At 49.5% G+C, this 25,967-nt stretch overlaps 1 protein-coding gene and 1 pseudogene across 1 annotated transcript in view; one reads left to right on the top strand and one right to left on the bottom strand.

Annotated features, from left to right (window-relative positions):
- LOC132808007 (zinc finger protein 585A-like) overlaps positions 1–25,967 on the bottom strand; it is a 102,999-nt gene that overhangs the window by 63,490 nt on the left and 13,542 nt on the right. The window contains exon 2 of the mRNA XM_060821896.1: positions 19,992–21,773. Coding sequence (XP_060677879.1) covers positions 19,992–21,365 — 1,374 coding nt within the window. The 5' untranslated portion in view covers positions 21,366–21,773. The remainder of the gene's footprint in view (positions 1–19,991; positions 21,774–25,967) is intronic.
- Positions 5,481–11,532, top strand: LOC132808015 (zinc finger protein 239-like; annotated as a pseudogene).

Genomic DNA, 25,967 nt, shown 5'->3' with positions numbered 1-25,967 from the left:
GGGGATGTGAAAAGTTGTGACAGCAGCAGAATGACCCTGATGCAGCCCCCATTCAGCCGGGTCAGACTCATTAAAAGGTATGGATCTCAGGGGGATCCTTCCCTTGGAGTGGGTGGGAATATGGGCACAAACCCAGCAGCTAGAGCGGCTGTCCTTTTCTGCATAAAGGTATGTCCTGTAATGAAAAGTATTACACAGTAATTCCCATTTACTACAGGTTATCAGGCTATCCATTGTGTCCCAATCAAACATAGTCAGTGACAGAAAGATAAGGAAGAGTGCAGTGCCAGGCAGAATGATGAGACTGAGCCATTCACGGATGAAGGCTGAAGATGTGTCTCTGACGGGGTCTTCTGGTGTTCCTCCAGGAGGTGGCGCTGGTTTGCATTGTGTAGTGTGTGTCCATGCGGCCTCCCCATGACCTTGCCTGCTGAACGGGGAACCAGCAGGACTAGGGACAGGCCTTTCCATCTCAGCTCCAATATACCCCGGGGCCTAATGCTGAGGCTTGGCGGACCCGTGAATGTAAACTCTGAAGAGTTTTGGTTAACTGATGCAAATATTTCCCACTTGTCCAACACCGTAGTGGCAGTTGCTTCAGTCATTGGGATGGTTTTGATTCATCTACAAAATACATCTAGTCTCATTAGACAATATTCATAACAATGTACACGACATAATTCTATAAAAGCAAGTTGTAGACAGGCAAAAAGGCTGACCAGGCAAGGAGGGGGTTAACAACCTCAGGGCATCCCTCTTACAACATGCATCCTGTTTGTTTACAAATTAAACACCCTTCAGCTCTTTTCCCAGCTGCTTTCTGGAAATCTGGGTGACACCAGGTTTGTAATACAGTATTAACCATTTCCTTCTTGCCCAAGTGTGTACAATAAAGCACATAATTAACTGAAGTGAGCAGCAGCAAAGAAGGAACACAAACCAGTCCATCAGGGATCACCCACATTTCAGTTTGAGTATCGAGGGAGTACCCTATTTGAGGCCATAGTTTGTGCTGCTCAGCAGGGGGCTTCCCCTGTGATTTCAGTCCCATACCCAGGCCTGGCATTCCTATCCCCATATTGTCTCTATCCGGGTTTTACTGGGGACCCAATGGGACCAGAAGTTTGGGGTGTAAGGCTGCCTGCTTGGCAGCAGCATCCATCTGCTCATTCCTTTGGAAGACTGTATCCATTGCCTCAGCGTGAGCTGAACATCTTGATAGCTGCCAGATTGATTGGACAAAACAGCATTACTATTCGTCTGCCCCGTGGGGGTTACAAATCCTCTAGGTTCCCACAAGGCTCTGTAATCATGGGTCACACCAAAAGCTCAGTGAGAGTTGCAGATCTCAACCCCGGGAGGGGTCTCTCAGTTCCGAGATCAGTTAAATGAACACTAGGAGTATGGTCTGCTTCAGTAAGGTTTCACACTTTAATTAGTAACAGCCGGGCAAAGATTTGTCCAGCAACACAGATATTAAAGATTCTGTGTTCCTTGGAGAAAACTGTGTGATTAACTTGGAATGAAATATCAATTTTCATATGTTTCTTAAGAGACTGTACAGCCTTAATTACAGAGTAAATCCAATAAAATTTAATAAAATTACATAATGAACAACAGCTTAACCCAATGATATTTCCTGGGAACAATCTCCTCATACCTGTGCTTCAAGGCTAGCTGGGATGGTCAGTAATGCCCTATCTAGCTTAATTAGATCCATACTATGAAGAAGACATTGTTTGCTTAATCTGTGATTCAGTTAGCTCAGGAATGCAGACATGCAGCTTTTAGCCATTTTAAACACAGTGTTAATTTACAGCCTGAAGCCATGTTGTTATATTACTTTATATTGAGATGCCATTTTGTGGTTAATAAAAGCTCCTGACAACAGCCTAAATCCAGGTATTAGATCCTCATCTGGTGTGGACCTGCTCTGTCACTCAAAAGAAAACTAGATTTACAATTTAAAGCCATACGTGCTATTCTGCTAAATTAATCCAGTTGATTTGTTTTTGTTTAAAAATATGAAAACCTCATGAATAGTTCTTCCAGTTAATCACTGGATATTCAAATTTCTCTTCAAAATTGAAGATCACAACAAAACTGGGTGTCATTGTGGGATTTTGAATCTGGAGGGTGTGCTTGGTAAAGTTTGAATGAACAATATTTCAAAGTGAATGTTATCGTGTTCAGTACTAAGACTTTCTGGAGATGAAAAATTTGCCCCTGTGTGTTTTGCAACACTGAACCAAGGTCAGTTCCATAGAATATGCAGTCAGGTTGATGCGAGAGTTAAGAGCTGGGGCAAACCTCAGAAATAATGGAGGCAGGAGCACAGCAATTAGAGTTAGAAAGTTAGCCAAAAATATAAAAACAGGAAGGAAAGTTTCATCAGCTTTTCTTAAAAAAAACTAACAAATTAAGTGTTGGTTCATTTAAAAATGAGTCTGGGAATTCAATAACAGAGGATAAAGAGATGGTCGGAGAATTGAAAAGAGCTTGAATCTGTCTTCACTAGAGAGGATGCAAGTAACCGCTTAGAACGAGATGGAAATCAGGAATTGAAAGGGAAGGAGGAACTGAAGACAATTACAATTCCAGGGAAGTAGTACTGAGTAAACTGTTTGGAACTATGAGTTCACAAGTCCCAGTTGGCCAAAGTATTTCATTCTAGACCCTTAAAGAAAAACTAGCTAGTGAAATAGTTAATGCATTGGTTTTAATTTTCCAAACCTCATTAGTTTCAGGGAAGGTTCCTTTAGATTGGAAAACTCCTTTCTTCAAAAAGGCAGCTGAGAGTCTACCTCCTTCCCAAGATCCACAAGCCTGACCACCCTGGCCGACCCATTGTCTCAGCATGCTCCTGCCCCACTGAACTCATCTCTACCTACCTCGACACTGTCCTTTCCCCCCCAGTCCAGGAACTCCCCACATATGTTCGAGACACCACCCACGCCCTCCTCCTCCTCCAAGACTTCCGTTTCCCCGGCCCGCAACGCCTCATCTTCACCATGGATATCCAATGCCTCTACCTCCATCCACCATGACCAGGGACTCCAGGCCCTCTGTTTTTTTCCTCTCCAGACATCCCCAACAGTACCCTTCCACCGACATTCTCATTCTTTTGGCCGAACTGGTCCTCACCCTTAACAATTTCTCCTTTGAATCCTCCCAGTTCCTCCAGACCAAAGGGTAGCCATGGATATATGTATGGGCCCCAGCGATGCCTGTCTCTTTGTTGGTTGTGTAGAACAGTTGATCTTCCATAATTACACCGGCACCACTCCCCACCTCTTCCTCCGCTACATTGATGACTGCATTAGCGCCACCTCATACACCCGCGAGGAGGTTGAGCAATTCATCAACTTCACCAACACATTCCACCATGACCTTAAATTTACCTGGACCATCTCTCACACCTACCTCCCCTTCCTGGACCTCTCCATCTCCATTAATGACGACTGACTTGACACTGACATTTTTTACAAACCCAACGACTCCCTCTTCCCACCCTACCTCTTGCAAAAATGCCATCCTGTATTCCCAATTCCTCCGCCTCCGCCATATCTGCTCCCAGGAGGACCAGTTCCACCACGGAACACACCAGATGGCCTCCTTCTTTCGAGACCGCAATTTCCCTTCCCACGTGGTTAAAGATGCCCTCCAACACATCTCGTCCACATCCTGTACCTCTGCCCTCAGACCCCACCCCTCCAACTGTAACAAGGACAGAACACCCCTGGTGCTCACCTTCCACCCTACAAACCTTCGCATAAACCAAATCATCCACTGACATTTCTGTCACCTCCAAAAAGACCCCACCACCAGGGATATATTTCCCTCCCCACCCCTTTCCGCCTTCCGCAAAGACCATTCCCTCCGTGACTACCTGGTCAGGTCCACGCCCCCCCCACAACCCACCCTCCCATCCTGGCACTTTCCCCTGCCACCACAGGAACTGTAAAACCTGGACCTACACCTCCTCCCTCACCTCTATCCAAGGCCCTAAAGGAGCCTTCCACATCCATCAAAGTTTTACCTGCACATCCACCAATATCATTTATTATACTAGTTGCTCCCGGTGCGGTCTCCTCTACATTGGGGAGACTGGGCACCTCCTAGCAGACCGCTTTAAGGAACATCTCCGGGACACCTGCACCAATCAACCACACTGGCCCGTGGCCCAACATTTCAACTCCCCCTCCCACTCTGCCGAGGACATGGAGGTCCTGGGCCTCCTTCACCGCTGTTCCCTCACCACCAGACACCTGGAGGAAGAACGCCTCATCTTCTGCCTCGGAACACTTCAACCCCAGGGCATCAATGTGGACTTCAACAGTTTCCTCATTTCCCCTTCCCCCACCTCACCCTAGTTCCAAACTTGCAGCTCAGCACTGTCCCCATGACCTGTCCTACCTGCCTATCTCCATTTCCACCTATCCACTCCACCCTCTCCTCCCTGACCTATCACCTTCATCCCCTCCCCCACTCACCCATTGTACTCTATGCTACTTTCTCCCCACCTCCACCCTCCCCGAGCTTATCTCTCCACGCTTCAGGCTCATTATTCCTGATGAAGGGCTTTTGCCCGAAATGTCGATTTCGCTGCATCTTGGATGTTGCCTGAACTGCTGTGCTCTTCCAGCACCACTAATCCAGAATCCGGTTTCCAGTATCTGCAGTCATTGTTTTTACTTCGAGAACAGGAAACTGCAGACCATTTAACTTAACATGTCATAGGGAAAATGTTCAAAGCTATGATTAAAGATGTGATGACAAGGCACTTGTATAAGTTCAGGCAGCGTGAATCTGTTTTTGTCAATGAGAAATAATGTTGTAATAATGTTTTGAAGAACTGCCTCTCCGCACTGCGACGGAGCTGATGAATCTCCAGTGCTGACAGGGAATGGAATCCCTTCCCACTGTCCCCACATGTCCAGGCTTCTCCCCAGTTCTGGTATCCTTTTAGCTCCCTGTTTCTGATGAACAATTGAAACTGTGACCACACTCAGGAAACGTGTACAGTCACTCCCTGCTGCGAACAGGGTAATGTTTCTTCACCTGTGTAACTGGTTACAGCTCCTTCCCACAGACAGCTCACTGGGGCACACTCTTTCTCCCAACAAGGGGAAAAGACATACAAAAGTTGAGGAGTCAGACAAAATGCGGAAGCAATAAAATGTCGAATCACGGGGGGAAAATATTGTGGCTCTCCCCCCTTTTTTTCCCTGTTACCATTTGGACACTTAAAATCTGTCAGAAACACCAACATCCCAAAGAGCACACTGCGCATGTTTGCCGGTGTCACCAACGCAGTGCGCATGTTTATCGGTGTCAGCAAACATCTGGGCATGCTCGTCACTGTGCGTTAAAAAAGGTGCGCGATTAAAAGTCGATTGCCCAATAGGGAGCCCTGGAGGACCGAAAGGACGTTGGTCCTCCTGCCAATCAGGGTCACCCCATTGTCTGAATGCGGAAGTCGGACCATGAGGTTCCGACGCTGCTGCTCGTGTCTGAATGAAGAATGAGCTTTATCCCAGACTGCAAATTCCTCTGTCCGTTATCTGTGAGTACGGCACTCTCTTCTCCTGCCACCTTTTCCATTTAATCTTCATTTTGGGGTTCAGTTGTTGACTTGCAGCAACTAAAAGAGAAGGGAGTGTGTCGGGGTGGGGACAGACCCTGGAAACGTTGCTCCAGGTCTGTGTCTGAATTGGCAAAATAGACAGGCAGGAGGTTGGAAGAACACAGCAAGCCAGGCAGTATCAGGAGGTGGAGAAGTCAATGTTTCGGGTGTAACCCTTCTTCAGGATTGGGGATGGGTGTAGGGGGTGATGCAGATAAAGGGTGTGTTGGGTGGTGAAGTGGGCATAGGTGTAGACAGGTAGAGGGTTCGACCTAGGCAAAAGTGAGGACTGCAGATGCTGGAAACCAGAGTTTAGATCAGAGTGGTGCTGGAAAAGCACAGCAGGTCGGGCAGCATCGAGGAGCAGGAAAATCGACGTTTCGGGCAAAATCCCTTTATCAGGAATTTCCCCAGGTTAGGGGAGTCCAAAGCTAGAGGGCATATGTTTGAGGTGAGAGGGGAATGATTTAAAAGGGACATGAAGGACAACGTTTTCACAGACAGTTGTGCGTGTATGAAACGGACTGCTAGAAGAGTTGGTGGAGGCTGGTACGATTATATTTAAAATGCATCTGGCTGGGTACATGAATCGGGATGGTTTGGAGTCGTGTGGGTCACGTGCTGCCAAACGGGACGAGATTAATTTCAGATATGTGGTCGGCACAGACAAGTTGGGCCGTAAGGTCTGTTTCCATGCTGTGAAAGCAGAAGTGTGGTTGTGAAGACTGGACTTTCTGGGTTTATTTGGAAGTACTCGCTTTTGGACACTGCTCCATCATCAGGTGGTTGTGGAGTACAAGATCATATGGAAAAAGATTAAAGTGTCCTACCACTGAAATGATGTATTGAACAAACCTAGATAGTTACGTCTTTCATCTTTTAAAGTGGGTTGCAACTATCATTCATGTGTAAATCTCGATAACATAAGGTTTTATAACAAAAGGTAACAACATCTGGGCGGCATGGTGGCTCAGTGGTTCTTAATTCTGCCTCACAGCGCTTGGGACCCAGATTCAATTCCAGCCACTGGCCACAGTCTGTGTGGAGTTTGCACATTCTCCCCGTGTCTGCATGAGATTTCTCCAGGTGCTCCGGTTTCCTCCCACAATCCAAAAATATGCAGGTTCGGTGAATTGGCCATGCTTAAATTGCCCATTGTGTTCCATCCATTGGTCAGGGGTAAATATGGGGAATGGGGCCTGGTGGGTTACTCTTTGGAGGGTTGGTGTGGATCTGTTGGGCCAAAGGGCCTGTTTCCGTACTGTACAGAATCTCATCCAATCTCAGCTCAGACAATGTGTTCAAAGTGTGAGGTCAGAGTCTGTCTTTATCCCCATCTTGAATCTGACTAGTTCTGTTTCTAAAGTAGGAATTTATAAAATGCAACATGTTCTGATAGCTTGCAGATTGTGCATTTTTGAGCGAAATAGAATTTATCTGAAAATATAATTCTGCAAATGCAAATTCACCCCCATGGACCTGTGTGTGCTTACATACATGAGACAGCAAAAACGTTTATTTCCGTGCTGTGTATCTCTGTCTATTTGGTAACAGATGCTTTATTTCTGTTGGCGTAAATATTGTTGTAAGTCATAGCTGGGTACTAATAGTTAGATATAAGGCAAAGAGAATTCCTCAAGTCGGGCACTATCAGAATCCTGGGAGACCCCTATTTCTGGTTTACTTCCTATTGACAAACCTTAAGCATGAGCACCTATTTATTTCTATTTTTTTGTTTCACTTTTCTTGTTTGATTCCCTGGTACAACTACATTCTGTGTCTGGTCGGTTGTCAGGCTGGGAGATAGTGGATTGGGTTTCGATTGACTGAATGTTGTATTGTTCTGGAAGGTGTAAAGGATGTGGGGGGGGTTGGGGAATCAAAACTTCAGAAATCCAGCAGAGCTGAGAACAGACCAACATCTTATTCTGTGGGAACAGGGAGATCAACAGGACAGACAAACCAGGACCTGAAATCCGACCTGACACCGGATTACTGTGATCAGTGTTTTGATTAGCAATGCCAACCCTCTTCGGGCATGAGCCCTTCTTCAGGAATGAGGAAAGTGTGTCCAGCAGGCTAAGATAAAAGGTAGGGAGGAGGGACTTGGAGTAGGGGTGTTGGAAATGCGATAGGTGGAAGGAGGTCAGGGTGAGGGTGATAGGCCGGAGCTTCCTGTTTGACTACCCCCTCGATATTCAAGATCCAATTCTTGTCAGCCTGAAGCCATGTCTATGTAAGGAGCCTCAGATCATAATTATTCTCTTCAATGTGTGCAGTCAATTCATTCACTTTTGTAACAGTGCAGCACACATGCAGACGCACTGTTTTCGGTTTTAATTTGTATGATCTTTGCAATCCGGTTTTGATTGCTGATACATTTACCCTCCTTGTCCCTTTCCATCATTCTGTGATGTTCATTTCCCACATCACTACATTGCTCACTGGCCTTGATTGGGATTGGCCGTGCGAAATTACCCATAGTGCCCAGGGATGTGCAGGTCAGGTGTATTTGTCAGGGTAATGTAGAGCAGTAGGGGTATGGGTGGGTTCCCCTTCAGAGGGTCGGTGTGGACTCGTTGGGCCGAGCGGCCTGCTCCCACTCTGTGGGGATTCTCTGTAGCGAATGAATAGGAGCAAACGGTGCAGGACAACGCAGGCGCAGTGCGTGCGCCCGGCTTGGCCACGCCCACCCTCTCAATCGTCTGAGTACAGGATTTGGGAGATTACGTTGTAGCTGTCCAGGACATTGGTTAGGCCACATTTGGAATATTGTGTGCAGTACTGGTCTCTCTGTTGTAGGATGTTGTGAAACTTGAAAGGATTCAGAAAAGATTGGCAAGGATGTTGTCAGGGTTTGAGCTGATCAGGATGGGGCTGTTTTCCCTTGAGTACCAGAGGCTGAGGGGTGACCCTACAGGTTTCTATAAAATCATGAGTGACATGGATAGGATAAATACACAAGGCATTTCCCTGGAATGGGGGAGTCCAGAACTAGAGGGTAATAGGTTTAGGGTTGGGGGGAGATTTGAAAGGGCCCTAAGGGGCTACTCTTATATTCAGAAGGTGGTATTATGTAAGGAATGAGCTGTCAGAGGAAGTGGTGGAGGCTGGTACAATTACAGCATTTAAAAGGCATCTCGCTGGGTATATGAATAGAAAGGGTTTAGAGGGATATGGGCCATGTGCTGTCAAATGGGACTAGATTGATTTAGGATATCTGATCGGCATGGATGAGTTGGACTGAAGACTATTTCTGTGCTGTACATCGGGTAGACAACGGTCCTCAAAATTCTGATCCCATTAGGCTCTCCCTTAACTCGATTGCACATGATAGCCGACCCAATTTAGTCCCAGCTGACAGCATCCGGCCCATATAGGGGCCAAGTGATGGCAAACGTGACTAGATTACTTTAGAATATCTGGTCAACTGGGACAGATTGAGCTAAAGGGTCTGTTTCTGTGCTGTGTGACTCTAATTGTCTTCAGTGAAAGCAGAAGTGTGGTTGTGAAGGCTGGACTTTCAGAGCATGTTTTGCCCTGACTGGGAGCAGAAGAGTTTGACTGAAGTGTGTCGGTGTTAATGCCTTGATGTCTCATTTTGCTCCCACCTTCCCAGGGTCATTAACCATTTTGTGTCTGGTCCTTCCTCAAGAAGCTGCATTGCAGGTTCACCCTGAATTGGCACTTTGTTTTGCTTCCCAAAATCAGACCTGCTCACTCTCAGCAGGATCCCAGTGTTGTGAAGGATATTAACTTTCAGGTGGAATTATCCAAAATTCAGAGAGATGTCAGTCTTGATGTTTTTGCTTTTTCTGTCCCTGTAAGATCCTGAATCAGCACCTTCAGGGGAATTAGTTAGAGCGGAGTGAGAACAGAGGGGAAGGGAGAGTGGGATGGTGCTTTCAATTTTGTGGAACAACACAAGAATATTCCACAGAAAGTAGAATTGCTTGTTCTGAATTTCTACCCTGCACTGATAGTGATGACTTTTGTAATCTCTTTTTGCAGAGTATTTGAAAATCTGAAGACTGAAGTTTCAAAATCAACGGATGTAGGGCTTATGCCCGAAACATTGACTCTCCTGCTCCTCGGATGCTGCCTGACCTGCTGTTTTGCCAGCGCCACATTTTTTGACCGACTCTCCAGCGTCTGCAGTCCTCACTTTGATGTCAATGTCTGACAGTTACTCAATCCATCGGGACAGCAACTGTTTTGGACTGTGATTTCTGTGAGAGGGATCAACGCTTTTTGCATCCTGTTTGAGGACATTTTCAGCATCAGTGGGACTGGACGAAAGACCCCACTGTTGGAGCGCACTGTGTGTGGAGCCTGAAACAGTTATACGGCCTGGGATGGGGATTTCACGGCAGGGAGGGGCTCTACATGTGTTTGTGAGAAACTGAAGCTGTGGCCATGGAGAAACCCGAGGAATCCCGCCCTGGGGAGGAACCGTGGAAGTGTGGGGACTGTGGGAAAGGCTTCCGTGTCCCGTCTGCCCTGGAGACTCATCGGCGCAGTCACACCGGGGAGATGCCATTCCCCTGCACCGACAGCGGGAAGGCTTTCAGCACATCCTCCCACCTGCCGGCCCACCAGCAGCACCACACAGAGGAGATGCCCTTCAGCTGCCCAGAGTGCGGGAAGGCCTTTACCCGGTCCTCCACCCTGCTGAGGCACCAGCGTGTCCACACCGGGGAGAGGCCTTTCAGCTGCCCTGAGTGCGGGAAGGGCTTCAGCGATTCCTCCACCCTGCTGACCCACCAGCGGGTCCACACGGGGGAGAGGCCATTCACCTGCACTCAGTGCGGGAAGGGCTTCAGCGATTCCTCCAACCTGCGGAGCCACCAGCGGGTCCACACGGGGGAGAGGCCCTTCAGCTGCCCTGAGTGTGGGAAAGGCTTCAGCAATTCCTCCACCCTGCTGACCCACCAGCATGTCCACACCGGGGAGAGGCCGTTCACCTGCTCTCAGTGTGGGAAGGGTTTCATCTGCTCCTCTACCCTGCGGATCCATCAGCGGGTCCACACGGGGGAGAGGCCCTTCAGCTGCCCCGAGTGCGGGAAGGCCTTCAGCACATCCTCCACCCTGCTGAGGCACCAGCGGGTCCACACCGGGGAGAGGCCGTTCAGCTGCTCCAAGTGTGGGAAGGCCTTTAACCAGGCCTCCACCCTGCTGACCCACCAGCGGGTCCACACCGGGGAGAGGCCGTTCACCTGCTCTGTGCGGGAAGGGCTTCAGTACTTCCTCCCACCTGCTGACCCACCGGCGGATCCACACGGGGGAGAGGCCCTTCAGCTGCCCCGAGTGTGGGAAGGCCTTCAGCGATTCCTCCACCCTACTGACCCACCAGCGGATCCACACCGGGGAGAGGCCCTTCAGCTGCCCCGAATGCGGGAAGGCCTTCACCTGCTCCTCCAACCTGCGGAGACACCAGCGAGTTCACGTGCCATCACAGGGGTATTGGAGGAGTGACGGCCGAGTGCCATTATCGATTCGATTATCAATCGACCGGTTCCGGGGGACTCTCGGCTTTGAATCTCACCACGACAGATGGCAGAATTGGTATACGGTCAGAAACATGGAGTTTGGAATCTAACGATGAGACCGTTTCAGGGAGGGGGTGGTAGGGGGAGAAAGCCCCCATCTGATTCCCTCTCTCCCTTGTTAGGGAAGGGAACCGCTATTGTGGGATAGGATTCACTCAGTCGTTCCAGCTGCATCCTTTACCCGGTCTGGCCTACACGTGACTCCAGACCCACAGCAGTCTGGTTGACTCTACACTGCCCTCCCCCCACTGGCAAAGGAGTGAGGAGAAACTTAACTGGAGACAGGGTATGGGTTGAAATTGCTGAGTGAGGCAATACTTCCTCCGGGTTACGGCTGTACCAAGGATCCAATTACTAAGGGACAACTTGGTGCTGACCAATAGTAAAGATAGTGAGGGGTGGGGGGGGGAGGGACAGGTTAGGTTTGTGCGCTTTGACCCTGAGCTGTTCAGAAAGCAACTACTTTTTCTCTGCCTCTTTGCTGGGGGGATCTGAAGCTGTAACAAAGTTGGGTTGCAATAAAGGTTACCTGAACTTACCACCGGGCTCAGACTCTCATTGAAAGCTTTGAGCTCCAAGAGGTTTTTGTTTTAAAGCTGCTCATTTCTTTCAGCCTCCTGCACTACGTTTAGAACATAGAACAATCCAGCGCAGAACAGGCCCTTTGGCCCTCGATGTTGCGCTGACCTGTGAACTATTCTCAGCTCATTCCCTGACACTATCCCAAAATCATCCATGCGCTTATCTAAGGATTGTTTAAATCTCCCTAATGTGGCTGAGTTGACTACCTTAGCAGGTAGGGCATTCCACGCCCTTACCACTCTCTGTGTAAAGAACTTGCCTCTGACATCTGTCTTAAATCTATCACTCCTCAATTTGTAGTTATGCCCTCTCGTACACGCTAACGTCATCATCCTAGGAAAACGTCTTTCTCTGTCTACCCTATCTAATCCTCTGATCATCTTGTATGTCCCTATCATATCCCCCCTGAGCCGCCGCCTTTCCAATGAGAAAAGACCTAAGTCTCTCAGCCTTTCCTCATAAGACCTTCCCTCCAGTCCAGGCAACATCCGGTAAATCTCCTCTGCACCTTTTCCAATGTTTCCACATCCTTTCTATGATGGGGCGACCAGAACTGTACACAATATTCCAAGTATGGCTGCACCAGTGTTTTGTATAGTTGCCGCATGATATTGCGGTTCTGGAACTCAATCCCTCTCCCAATGAAAGCTAACACACCGTGTGCCTTCTAAACAGCACTGTACACCTGGGTTGCAACTTTCATGGATTTATGCACATGGACTCAAAGATCCCTCCGCACATCCACAATGCCAAGAATCTTTCATTGACCAACTACTCTGCCATCCTGTTATTCTTCCCGAAGTGCATCATCTCACATTTAGCTGCATTGAACTCCATTTGCCACCTCTCAGCAGTTTATCCAAATCCCCCTGCAATCTGTAACATTCTTCCAAACTGTCCAGTTCTCCACCGACTTTAGTGTCGTCTGCAAATTTACTAATCCATCCACCTGTGCCTTCATCTAAGTCAGTTATAAAAATGACAAACAGCAGTGGTCCCAAAACATCCTTGTGGAACACCACGAGTAACTTGACTCCAGACTGAGTATTTTCTATCAACCACCACTCGCTGCCTTTTTCCAGTTTCTCATCCAAACTGATGAAGGGCTCTGGCCCGAAACGTCAAATTTCCTGTTCCTTGGATGCTGCCTAACCTGCTGTGCTTTAACCAGCAACACATTTTCAGCTCTAATCCAAACTGCTAAACCACCCTCAATTCCATGCCTCTGTACTTTCTCCATCAGCCTACCATGTGAACCTTATCAAAGGCTTTACTGAACCAAGTATACCACGTCAACTGCTCTACCCTCATCTGCATGCTTGGTCACCTTCTCAAAAAACTCAATGAGGTTTGTGAGACACGATCTGCCCTTGACGAAACCATGTTGACTATCTGAAATTAAATTGTTGCTTACTAGATGATTATAAGTTTTATCTCTTATAATCCTTTCCAAAATCTTTCATACAATAGAAGGAAGGCTCACTGATCTATAATTACCTGGGTCATCTCTGCTGCCCTTCTTGAACAAGGGCACAACATTTGCAATCCTCCAGTCCTCAGACTAAACCCGTAGACAATGATGACTCAAATATCAAAGCTAAAGGCTCTGCTATCTCCTCCCTAGCTTCCCAGAGAATCCTCGGATAAATCCCATCCAGCCCAGGGACTTTTCTACTTTCACTCCTTCTTGAATTGATAACACCTGTGTGCAACTAACCTCGATCCTTTCGAGGAGAAAGTGAGGACTGCAGATGCTGGAGATCAGAGCTGAAAACGTGTTGCTGGAAAAGCACAGCAGGTCAGGCAGCATCCAAAGAGCAGGAGAATCGATGTTTCAGGCATAAGCCCTTCTTCAGGAATGAGGAAAGTGTGTCCAACAGGCTAAGATAAAAGTGGGGGAGGAGGGACTTGGGGGAGGGGCGTTGGAGATGCGATTGGTGGAAGGAGGTCAAGGTGAGGGTGGTAGGCCGGAGTGAGGTGGGGGTGGAGAGGTCAGGAAGAAGATTGCAGTTTAGGAAGGCGGTGCTGAGTTTGAGGGATTTGACTGAGACAAGGTGGGGGGAGGGAAACTGGAGAAATCTGAGTTCATCCCTCGTGGTTGGAGGGTTCCTAGGTGGAAGATGAGGCGCTCTTCCTCCAACCATCGTGTTGCTATGGTCTGGCGATGGAGGAGTCCAAGGACCTGCATGTCCTTGGTGGAGTGGGAGGGGGAGTTGAAGTGTTGAGCCACGGGGTGGTTGGGTTGGTTGATCCGGGTGTCCCAGAGGTGTTCTCTGAAACGGTCCGCAAGTAGGCGGCCTGTCTCCCCAATATAGAGGAGGCCACATCGGGTGCAGCGGATGCAATAAATGATGTGTGTGGAGGTGCAGGTGAATTTGCGGTGGATATGGAAGGATCCCTTGAGGCCTTGGAGGGAAGTAGGGGGGGAGGTGTGGGCGCAAGTTTTGCATTTCTTGCGGTTGCAGGGGAAGGTACCAGGAGTGGAGGTTGGGTTGGTGGGGGGTGTGGACGTGACGAGCGAGTCACGGAAGGAGTGGTCTTTCGGAACGCTGATAGGGGAGGGGAGGGAAATATATCCCTGGTGGTGGGGTCCGTTTGGAGGTGGCGGAAATGACGGCGGATGATACGCTGTATATGGAGGTTGGTGGGGTGGTAGGTGAGAACCAGTGGGGTTCTGTCCTGGTGGCGGATGAAGGAGTGGAGCTCAAGGGCGGAGGAACGGGAAGTGGAGGAGATGCAGTGGAGGACATCGTCGATCACGTTGAAGAAGGAGGCTATCTGGGTTGTATGGTATTGAAACTGGTCCTCCTGGGAGCAGATGCGGCGGAGACGAAGGAATTGGGAATATGGGATGGCGTTTTTACAGGGGGCAGGGTTGGAGGAGGTGTAGTCTAGGTAGCTGTGATCGTCAGTCGGTTTATAGTAAATGTCCGTGTTGATTCGGTTATCCGAGATAGAAATGGAAAGATCTAGGAAGGGAAGGGAGGGATCTGAGACGGTCCAGTTGAATTTGAGGTCAGGGTGGAAGGTGTTGGTAAAGTGGATGAACTGTTCAACCTCCTCGTGCGCTGATACAGTCATCGACGTAGCAGAGGAAAAGGTGGGGCTGGTGCCAGTGTAGTTGCGGAAGATGGACTATTCCACATATCCTACGAAGAGGCAGGCATAGCTGGGGCCCATGCGGTTGCCCATGGCTACTCCTTTGGTTTGGAGGAGTGGGAGGATTGGAAAGAGAAGTTGTTCAGGGTGAGGACCAGTTCAGTCAGTCGAAGGAGGGTGTCAGTGGAAGGGTACTGGCTGGGTCGATGGGAAAGGAAGAAGCGGAGGGCTTTGAGTCCTTCATGATGGGGGATGGAGGTGGAAAGGGACTGGATGTCCATGGTGAAGATAAGGCGTTGGGGACCGGGGAAGCGAAAACCATGGAGGAGATGGAGGGCGTGGGTGGTGTCCCGAACTTATGTGGGGAGTTCTTGGACTAAGGGGGACAGGACCGTGTCGAGGTATGCAGAGATGGGTTCAGTGGGGCAGGAGCAGGTTGAGACAATGGGTCGGCCGGGGCAGTCAGGTTTGTGGATTTTGGGCAGGAGGTAGAAATGGGCAGTGCAGGGTTGTGGGACTGAGGTTGGAGGTGGTGGATGGGAGATCCCCTGAGCTGATGAGGTTATGCATGGTCTGGGAGATGATGGTTTGGTGGTGGTCAAGGGGGCAGAAGGAGGAGGTGTCCATGAGCTGGCGTTTAGCCTCACCGGTGTAAAGGTCAGTGCGCCAAACTACTACCGCACCTCCCTTGTCTGCCAGTTTGATGGTGAGGTTGGGATTGGAGCGGAGGGCTGCATATTCAGTGGGTGAGAGGTTGGAGTGGGTGAGAGGGGTGGAGAGGTTGAGGCGGTTAATGTCGCGGCGGCAGTTGGCTATAAAGTGATCAAGGGCAGGTAAGAGGCCAGCACGGGGCGTCCAGGTGGATGGGCTGTGTTGGAGGCGGGAGATGGGGTCATCAGAGGGTGGGCGAGAATCTTGGTTGAAGAAGTAGGCAGGGAGGCGAAGGCGGCGGAAGAATTGTTCGATGTCTCGCCGTGTGTTGAACTCGTTAATCCAAGAGCGTAGGGGAATGAAGGTGAGGCCTATGCTGAGGACTGATTAGACTTACAGTGTGGAAACAGGCCCTTCGGCCCAACAAGTCCACACCGACCCGCCGAAGTGCAACCCACCCATACCCCTACATTTACCCCTTACCTACCTCTACGGGCAATTTAGCATGGCCAATTCACCTGACCCGCACATCTTTGTGACTGGGGGAGGAAACCGGAGCACCCGGAGGAAACCCACGCAGACACGGGGAGAACGTGCAAACTCCACACAGACAGTCGCCTGAGTTGGGAATTGAACCCGGGTCTACAGGCGCTGTGAGGCAGCAGTGCTAACCACTGTGCCACCGTGCCGCCCATCTTTTATCCTCAGAGACGGGGAGGGCTGGAGGGATGGTGAAAACACGGCAGGGCTGGGAGCTAGGTCCTGCTGTGGGGCTGGAGCTGGGAGTGAGGGTGGGTTTAGGGGCGGGGACGGGGACGAAGATCGGTGTGGGGGCGGAGTTGGGCATGGTGACAGAGATCGGCATGGGGGTGGGGGTGGGAGCGGTGACGGAGATCGGCGCGGGGGCGGAGACACATGCGGCGTTGTGGTCGTGCGGGTTAGTGATGTCACTGGGGGGTGGAAGTGGCTGCGGCGATGGCAACCCAAGGGGTTAAAGCGGCTGTGGCGACGAAAGAAACCATGTTATTCCCGATAGCCGCGGAGGTCGCAAATTGGCCACAAACAGGTCCAGGCGGTGGGCCGTGGAGGGGGTCGTTAAGGCCGACTGCCTACCCCTCTTCCGCGGTTACGTTAGAGCCCGGGTGTCCTTGGAGAAGGAGCACGCGGTGTCCACCAACACCCTGGAGTTGTTCAGGGGGAGGTGGGCGCTGCAGGGAGTGGAGTGCATCATTTCCCCCTCCAACTCTATTTTGATTGAGTCCCTGCCCTCCCCTTCACTGATTGATCACACAGCATTGCCCTTTGATGTGAAGGGCGCTGCTTGTCACTGGCCACCCGGGTGTTTTCCTATCTTCCTGGTGGTGGGAATTGAATAAAGATTGGTGCACTTTGTTTCTCTCACTGTGTCTCACACCCGCTCACACACAACATGGTCAATGTGACTATGACAGGACAGGCCCCACATTCCTTCCCCTCCGTCCCCCCCACAACCTGCCTCACCTTTCACCTCCCGGGCCCAGTACCTTCCAGGTGGCCCCATAGTTGACACAGGGGCCGCCCCACGACCAGTAGAACTCCACCACCCAGGCGCCCGACCAGTTCCCAAGCAGGTCCTTAACCCCATCCGCCTCCAGAATGTTCACCGGCTCCTGGCTGCTGTACAGCCGGCCGGTGTGGCCGTGACACAGCAGCTGCGCCAGGAAGGCGGCGGCGGCGGCCAGTGCCGGGTGTCTGCCCCGGGCCGCACGGCGCCATTTTCCTAACGGCCGCCCTCCCGCCGCTTCCTCGCTCGAGCGACTTCTCCTCCCAACCGCCTTCGCCCCCGCGTGACGTCTGCACGGGGGGATGGGCGGGGCCGGGGGAGCCTCACCGTCACCAAGCAACAGCCACCTCGCGCTACAACTGCTCATTCACAAAAACAAACTCTCCTGTCTCGCTCTGCAGCTGCAGGGGGGGACACTGCCACGTTTCGAGGAGCCCTGTCTACATTGGGAAAGCTCACCGCTCCATTTAAACACATATTCCCACATCCCACTTGCCTGCATTTGGCCCATTTCCCTCGAAACCTTTCTATTCATGTACCCATCCAAATGCTGTTTCAATGTTGTCACTGTACCTGCATCGACCACATCCTCAGCAAGTTCATTCCACATGCAACTCACCCTCTTTCAAAATGTTGCTCCGGTTCCTTTTAAATCTCTCTCCTCGCATTAAAAAAAAATGCCGCCCCAGTTTTGAGTTCCCCTACACTAAACAAGAGCCATTTTCTAGTCACCTTACCTCCACTCCTCATGATTTTATCAATCTCAATGAGGTCAACCCCCAACTTCCTGTGCTCCAGTGAATAAAGTCCCAGCCTCTCCTTATAACTCAAACCCTCCAGTCCTTACAACATCCTGGTAAATCTTTATTAAACCCTCGCTAACAGTATTCTTCCTATTACAGGGCGACCAGAACTGTACTCAGAACTCTGAAAGTGGCCTCACCAACATCCTGTACAACCTCAACATGATGTCCCAACCCCTCTCCTCAGTGGTGTGAACAATGAAGACAATGTTGCAAAACGCCGCCTTAACCACCCTGTCTACCAGTGATGCAACCTCCAAAGAACTATGTACCTGAACACCCCTGCCCCATGTCTGTCTGTTCCATAACACGACTCATAGCCCAACCCTTATCTGTACAAGTCCTTGTTTTAGCAAAAACTGCAACCCCTTGCTTTTATTAAGCTTCTCTCTCACACACATACTCTATCTCTCAGATAGACACACACACACCCCTCAACACACTCTCTCACTCACAGCCTCATACTCCATCACACTCTCACTTTCCCAAGTATGCACACACACACTTCTGTGCACACTCACACACAAACTCACATGCACACGCTCTCATTCTCTCATGCACACACACACACGACTCTTTGGGGTGAAATTGTATTGGCAGAATTATATTTGCAGATACGTTCAATTTTGTTCAAAAAGCACACAATCTGCAGGCAGTCAATGCATGTAATATTTTACAAATTCCAACTTTGGAAACAGAACCAGTCTGACTGAAGATTGGAATACTGTCAGACTCAAATCTCACACCTTTAATGCATTGTCTGAGCAGAGATATCTTTGTTTTATAAAACTTTAAGTTATCTCAAGAACATTGTTACATATTAATGAACCAAAGCCTGCACCCATTCTAAGAGATGAAGACTATCTAAGTTGCATGACACTGATCTTTTGATATAATTTCTGTGTCTTATAATGCTGTTCCATGAGGCTTACATATTGATGAGCTGAAAATGTGTTGCTGGAAAAGCGCAGCAGGTCAGGCAGCATCCAAGGAGCAAGAGAGTCGACATTTCGAGCTGAGAGACTTGGGTCTTTTCTCATTGGAAAGAAGGCGGTTAAGGGGGGGATTTGATAGAGACATAAAAGATGATCAGAGGATTAGATAGGGTAGACAGAGAAAGACTTTTTCCTAGGATGATTACGTTAGCTTGTACGAGGGGGCATAACTACAAATTGAGGGGTGATGGATTTAAGACAGATGTCAGAGACAACTTCTTTACACAGAGAGTGGTAAGGGTGTGGAATGCCCTACCTGCTAAGGTAGTCAACTCAGCCACATTAGGGAGATTTAAACAATCCTTAGATAAGCGCATGGATGATTTTGGGATAGTGTAGGGGAACGAGCTGAGAATAGTTCATAGGTCAGCGCAACATCGAGGGCCGAAGGGCCTGTTCTGCGCTGGATTGTTCTATGTTCTAAACTTAGTGCAGGAGGCTGAAAGAAATGAGCAGCTTTAAAACGAAAACCTCTTGCAGCTCAAAGCTTTCAATGAGAGTCTGAGCCCGGTGGTAAGTTCAGGTAACCTTTATTGCAACCCAACTTTGTTACAGCTTCAGATCCCCCCAGCAAAGAGGCAGAGAAAAAGTAGTTGCTTTCTGAACAGCTCAAGGTGAAAGTGCACACACCACACCTACCCTGTTACCCCCACCCCTCTCACTGTCTTTACTATTGGTCAGTACCAAGCTGTCCCTTTGAAATTGGATCCTTGGTACAGCTGTAACCCGGAGGAAGTATTGCCTCACTCAGCAATTTCAACCCATACCCTGTCTCCAAGTAAGTTTCTTCCCACTCCTTTGCCAGGAAGGGGCAGTGTAGAGTCAACCAGACTGCTGTGGGTCTGGAGTCACGTGTAGGCCAGACCGGGTAAAGGATGCAGCTGGAACGACTTGAGTGTATCCTTTCCCACAATGGCGGTTCCCTTCCCTAACAAGGGAGAGAGGGAATCAGATGGGGGCTTTCTCCCCCTACCACCCCCTCCCTGAAATGGTCTCATCGTTAGATTCCGAATTCCACATTTCTGACCAAATACCAATTCTGCCATCTGTCGTGGCGGGATTCGAACCCGGGAGTCCCCGGAACCGGGTTGATAGTCCAATCGATAATGGGACTCGGCCGTCACTCCTTCAATCCCCCTGCAATGGCACGTGAACTCGCTGGTGGCTCCGCAGGTTGGAGGAGCAGGTGAAGCCCTTCCCGCACTGAGAGCAGATGTACGGCCTCTCCCCGGTGTGGACCCGCTGGTGGGTCATCAGGGAGGAAGATGTGCTGAAGCCCTTCCCACACTGAGGGCAGGTGTACGGTCTCTCCCCGGTGTGGACCCGCTGGTGGGTCAGCAGGGTGGAGGATGTGCTGAATCCCTTCCCGCACTGAGAGCAGGTGTAAGGTCTCTCCCCAGTGTGGATCCGCTGGTGGGTCAGCAGGGAGGAAGATCTGCTGAAGGCCTTCCCGCACTCGGGGCAGCTGAACGGCCTCTCCCCGGTGTGGACCCTCCGGTGGGTCAGCAGGTGGGAGGAGCAGATGAAGCCCTTCCCGCACTGAGAGCAGATGTACGGCCTCTCCTCGGTGTGGACCCGCTGGTGGGTCAGCAGGGTGGAGGAATACCTGAAGCCCTTCCCGCACTGAGAGCAGATGTACGGCCTCTCCTCGGTGTGGACCCGCTGGTGGGTCAGCAGGGTGGAGGAATCCCTGAAGGCCTTCCCGCACTCAGGGCAGCTGAAGGGCCTCTCCCCCGTGTGGACCCGCTGGTGGGTCAGCAGGGCGGAGGAGCACATGAAGCCCTTCCCGCACTGAGAGCAGGTGAACGGCCTCTCCTCGGTGTGGACTCGCTGGTGCCTCATCAGGGTGGAGGAGCAGATGAAGCCCTTCCCGCACTGAGAGCAGACGTACGGTCTCTCCCCTGTGTGGACCCGCTGGTGGCTCCGCAGGGTAGAGGAGCAGGTGAAGCCCTTCCCGCACTGAGAGCAGATGTACGGCCTCTCCTCGGTGTGGACCCGCTGGTGGCTCCGCAGGGTAGAGGAACAGATGAAGCCCTTCCCACACTGAGAGCAGGTGAACGGCCTCTCCCCGGTGTGAACATGCTGGTGGAACAGCAGGGCGGAGGAATTGCTGAAGGCCTTCCCACACTTGGGGCAGCTGAAGGGCCTTTCCCCCGTGTGGATCCGCTGGTGGGTCCGCAGGTTGGAGTTGTTGGTAAAAGCCTTCCCGCACTCTGGGCAGCTGAATGGTCTCTCTCCTGTGTGGACCCGCTGGTGGGCCAACAGGGCAGAGAAAAACACGAAGGCCTTCCCGCACTCGGGGCAGCTGAAGGGTTTTTCCCCCGTGTGGTCCTGCTGGTGGGCCAGCAGGTGGGAGGAATGTCTGAAGGCCTTCCCACAGTCGGTGCAGGGGAATGGCCTCTCCCCGGTGTGACTGCGCAGATGAATCTCCAGGGCAGACAGGAAACGGAAGCCTTTCCCACAGTCTCCACACTTCCACGGTTTCTCCACAGGGCGGGATTCCTCGGGTTTCTCCATGGCCACAGCTTCAGCTGCTCACAAACACGTGTAGAGCCCCCCCCTGCCGTGAAATCCCCTTCCCAGGCCGTATAACTGTTTCAGGCTCCACACACAGTGCGCTCCAACAGTGTGGTCTCTCGTCCAGTCCCACTGATGCTGAAAACATACTCAGACAGGAACCAAAAAGCGTTGATCCCTCTCTCAGAAATCACGGCGAAAATCTTTGCTGGCCCCAGTGGACTGAGTGACTGTTAGACATTGACATCAAAGTGAGGACCGGAGATGCTGGAGAGTCAGTCGAAAAACGTGGCACTGGAAAATCACAGGGGAGTCAGGCAGCATCCGAGGAGCAGGAGGGTCAATGTTTCGGTTATAAGCCCTTCATCTGTTGATTTTAAAGCTTCCCTCTTCAAATCTTCAAAAATTCTGTCAGAACAGATTACAAAAGTCATCACTGTCAGTGCAGGGTAGAAATTCTGAACAAGCAATTCTACTTTTTGCAGAACATTCTTTTCTTTTGTTATTCCACAAAATTTAAAGCACATCCCACTCTCCCTCCCCCTCTGTTCTCACTCCGCTCTAACTAATTCCCCTGAAGGTGCTGATTCAGGATCTTACAGGGACAGAAAAAGCAAAAATGTCAAGACTGACATCTCTCTGAACTTTGGATACCTCCACCTGAAAGTTAATATCTTTCCCAACACTGGGATCCTGCTGAGATTGATATGGGTGATGTAATTTCTGCAGTTTCACACACTCACTCACACACACACACACACACACACACACACACACACACACATCACACACACACACATCACACACACTCTCTCTTTCTCTCTCTCACTCTCACACACACACACTAATACACTCACACACATCTCTCTCTCTCTCACACACACACACACACACACAGTGAGGTAATTTTTGCAGTTTAACTAAGGATTAATAAGTAAGGGCTAACTGTGAGACTAAAAGCAAGCAGGCCTGCTTGGAAAAAACATGGTGAATTGTGACCTTGGATCAAGCTGACATAAGTTATTAATTAAAACTAGGCTGTTATGAAACTAAGTAACCTTGAGAAAGATACAATAGAAGCCTTTAGAATGTAAAAAAACATACAGATAACCAAGGAATGCTTTAACCAGCAGAATTGTTAAAATGATGTAATGATTAAGACACAGATGACCAGAGTACAATAGAGGTCCTTTAGAATATTAGAAACATTAGCCAGCAGAATTGTTAAAAACAATATAATGTTTAAGAACATACAGATAATTAAAATTTGGCAGAGAGAAGCGTGAAATGTTTTAACCAATGGAATTGTTACTAATGTTTTCAAATGTAAGAATAATGTATAAATATTACTGCTGTAAACCTTTCGGCGCGTTCCTTCCCTTTTTCTTTTGGAAGACGCCCAAACTTGCAAGTTTGAATAAACATTCGTTGCTTCAGCGGTGTGTCTCGCAGCATTTCGATTTGCCACAGGATAGTGGCAGCTGGTGGGGATCAGGGCTGGTGCTGACAGCTTGGAGTTCGCCTCTTAGGACGGGACCTTGTGGACAGTCTCCCTTAGACTGTGTGTGGGAGCGGTTCGTCCGCCACATGGAAGTCAAGGGTTAAAGGACAGTCCGCGGTCAGCAGAGTGTGGAGGCAGAACCCGGTTGATCTGAACCATAGCCCTAGTGTAGAGTAGTTAGCCGAGTGTCAGGGACTATTCTCCGGAGATTTAGAATACCTAGACAGAAGTCACCTATAACATTGATCCGCCGAGAGAGTGAGGCCGAAGGCTCGGAGCCGCGCGCTTATATAAGTAAAAACCCTACCCAGGTAACCTAGCGCGACACCAGCTTCCGGGTCCGCTAGTCCCTTAAAAAGAAAACTGTAAATTTTTAGCTGTTTAAAAAAAAAACACGAACTGGAACTTACCCGCGACTCAAAAACACCACCGGACAGCCGTTACTTGATCCGCCAAGAGATAACACCGTTAGTAAAGTTAGCCTCATCTGCTAACTATCATTATTGGGACAATAAATATTTGGGACATGACATTAAACATCTAATTGTTAGTGAGTAGAGTCAGCCTGCTTGAAACTACTGACAATAAATATCTAATCATGACATTAGGAAAATATTAAGTAGTGTCTAGAATGAAAGACCATTGTTGCAAAAGCTGACATTAAATCTCTAACCGAGACATTGGAATAACATGAAGTAGAATGTACAACTAAAGAGATAATGGGAACTAACATCACTGGCTTATTGTGTAGCTAGACTGAGGTACGTTGATAAATATAGTTGGACATGCTGATAAGCTAACACAAACATGATTAAAAAAAAGATATTTTAAAACCACACACCCTGAGGTTTGTGGGCATTCGAGAATCTGCTTTTCGAGTGTCACGGTCTTTTTGTTTGCAAATAAACGACCTACTTCTTGAAGAACTCTCTGCGTCTCCTGGTCGTTCTCTACATTTTATCCACGACAACAGTCAGAACCAATTTCATGGTAATAGGAGAGAAAGACTCGGGGGGGGGGGGGGGGGGGGGCGGGGGGGGGGGGGGGGGGCAAAGGGTGGGGTGAGAGAAAGACTGGGGGGGACAGAGGGTGGGGTGAGAGAAAGACTGGGGGGGGGGCTGATAAGTTGGAAATAAACACAGTGACCATATAGAAAATGGCGCCCGGCATGTCGGGTAAAATGGTCAATGTTTGTGGGGCATTGGCTGTACTGACCGACATGCTGAGCGACACATAAAACTGCTAACACTGCAACTTCATATAAACTGCTAACACTGCAACTTGTAAGCTTCCCAGAAAGAAGTCCGAATAAACAAGTCCATAGTACACCCACCAAGTCAAGGGGCAGTCACCAGAACAATGCTGATGTCTGAATGATTAACTTTAGAAGAATGTTGATGTCTAAATGTTTAACTTTAGAGTGATTCTGATATCTGAATGTTTAACTTGAGAGCAGTACAAGAATGCTGATCTCTTAACTCAAGAAAATGTTGATAGCTTATCTTCAGAAAAATGCTAATGTCTTAACTTGAGGTAATGCTGGCGTCTGTATGTCGAACTTAGAACATTCCTGATGTGTACGTTTACATTTAAGTATAACTTGATTAACATACTTTGTGATAACCCCATGATACGGGATTCTGCCTTGCGTGAGAAGTTATGTATAAATATGACAACGTTCCCAATTGAGAGCGAGAGACCACTGTCTAGCAGCCGGCGTGGGCTAGAGTGGATCTTCTCCCAAGCTTGTTTGTATACGTGTATACTGGCAATCTTGAATAAAGACTGTACTGTTGACTCTATTAATCAAGTGGTGGTTCTCTGTTCTTGGACAGGCGTTCACAAGAAGCCAGCAAGCTCGGGGCTGGGCTTCCACATTTTGGTGGCAGCAGTGGGATCCCAATGGAAGGCGGCTCCTGGTGACGGTTGAACAGGATACGGTCTTGCCGAGGCAAGGTGGACACGGGCCCAACTAGGACGTGAGTGTACCATTTGGGACTCGCGACTAGTGTCTCCCCAAGCCAGGGGCGGACCTGGATCCAACTCACCGCAGCAGGAGCTTCTACCGGACGGGATCCAGAACGAACCCGTGAACAGCTTTTGGGAGCGCTATAGAAGGCAGGAAACTTTAAAAAGCGCTGGGAGCGCGGGTAGAAATAAGAGTAGTTAGATACATACGGGTTTAAAGTCCCTTGGGGTTAGAGTCCCCATAAAAGCACCACAGTACCTTTGTGTGAGAGGGTTTAAGGTCCTTTGAGCAGAATCTCATAAAAGCACCACACACAAAGTTTAGGGAAAGTTTAGGGAACATTATGGGACAGTTCATGGATAAATGTGAGGATCCGGGATCATTGATTGTAACAATATGTGCAGAATATCCTGAGGATGCACAATCACTTAGGAAACTATCAGGATGGCTAACAGAAAAATTGGGACGGGGGTAAAAAGGGCAAGAGAATTATGGCCAAACTAAGAAATGCATGCTTAAGAAAGAGAGAGGAAGCTAAACAACAACATGAAAAGGAGGTATACAACAGTTGGTTAAATAATACTGCAAAAAGAGGGTTAAGTGTTACCAACGATGGGCTTCCTTTGACCCTCCATGACCTCAAGGTTGCTTGCGCAAGGTTTAACGAGAACACCAATGAAACTAAACGACTGGCCAGTTAGGCGGTGGGGACGGCCTTGTCCGACCTGAGGCTAGGTACGGGGTGGGAGGATAAGGGAACCAGCACAAGGAATAGGGAGTCTCACCCTCAACCCCCACCACCGGGCACAACACCCCCGAAGACACGTAGCGAATCAGGCTACGGAGCTCCCTTGCACCTCTATGATGGTTCAGAGGAAATCTATTAGGGCCTCGGTTCCTGACAAGCAGCCTCCCTCCACCGCTGATATTGTTGCTTTACAGGGGGACGCCCCTGACAATGTACTTCATGAATGGACTGATCTGGGATGTTTCAAAGACGTTGACGGTCTTTGGAAAACCCCAGCAGGCCAGGTGTGTATGACTGATGTTTTAGCCGTCTGGGTGGTCGATGTCGTCCATCACTTAACGCACTGTGGGGCTAGACAAACTGCAGATTTAGTCTGGGAATCTT

This window comes from Hemiscyllium ocellatum (genome assembly GCF_020745735.1).
Source record: "Hemiscyllium ocellatum isolate sHemOce1 chromosome 27 unlocalized genomic scaffold, sHemOce1.pat.X.cur. SUPER_27_unloc_3, whole genome shotgun sequence".
Lineage (NCBI taxonomy): Eukaryota > Metazoa > Chordata > Chondrichthyes > Orectolobiformes > Hemiscylliidae > Hemiscyllium > Hemiscyllium ocellatum.
This window is presented reverse-complemented; position numbering and strand designations above follow the sequence as displayed.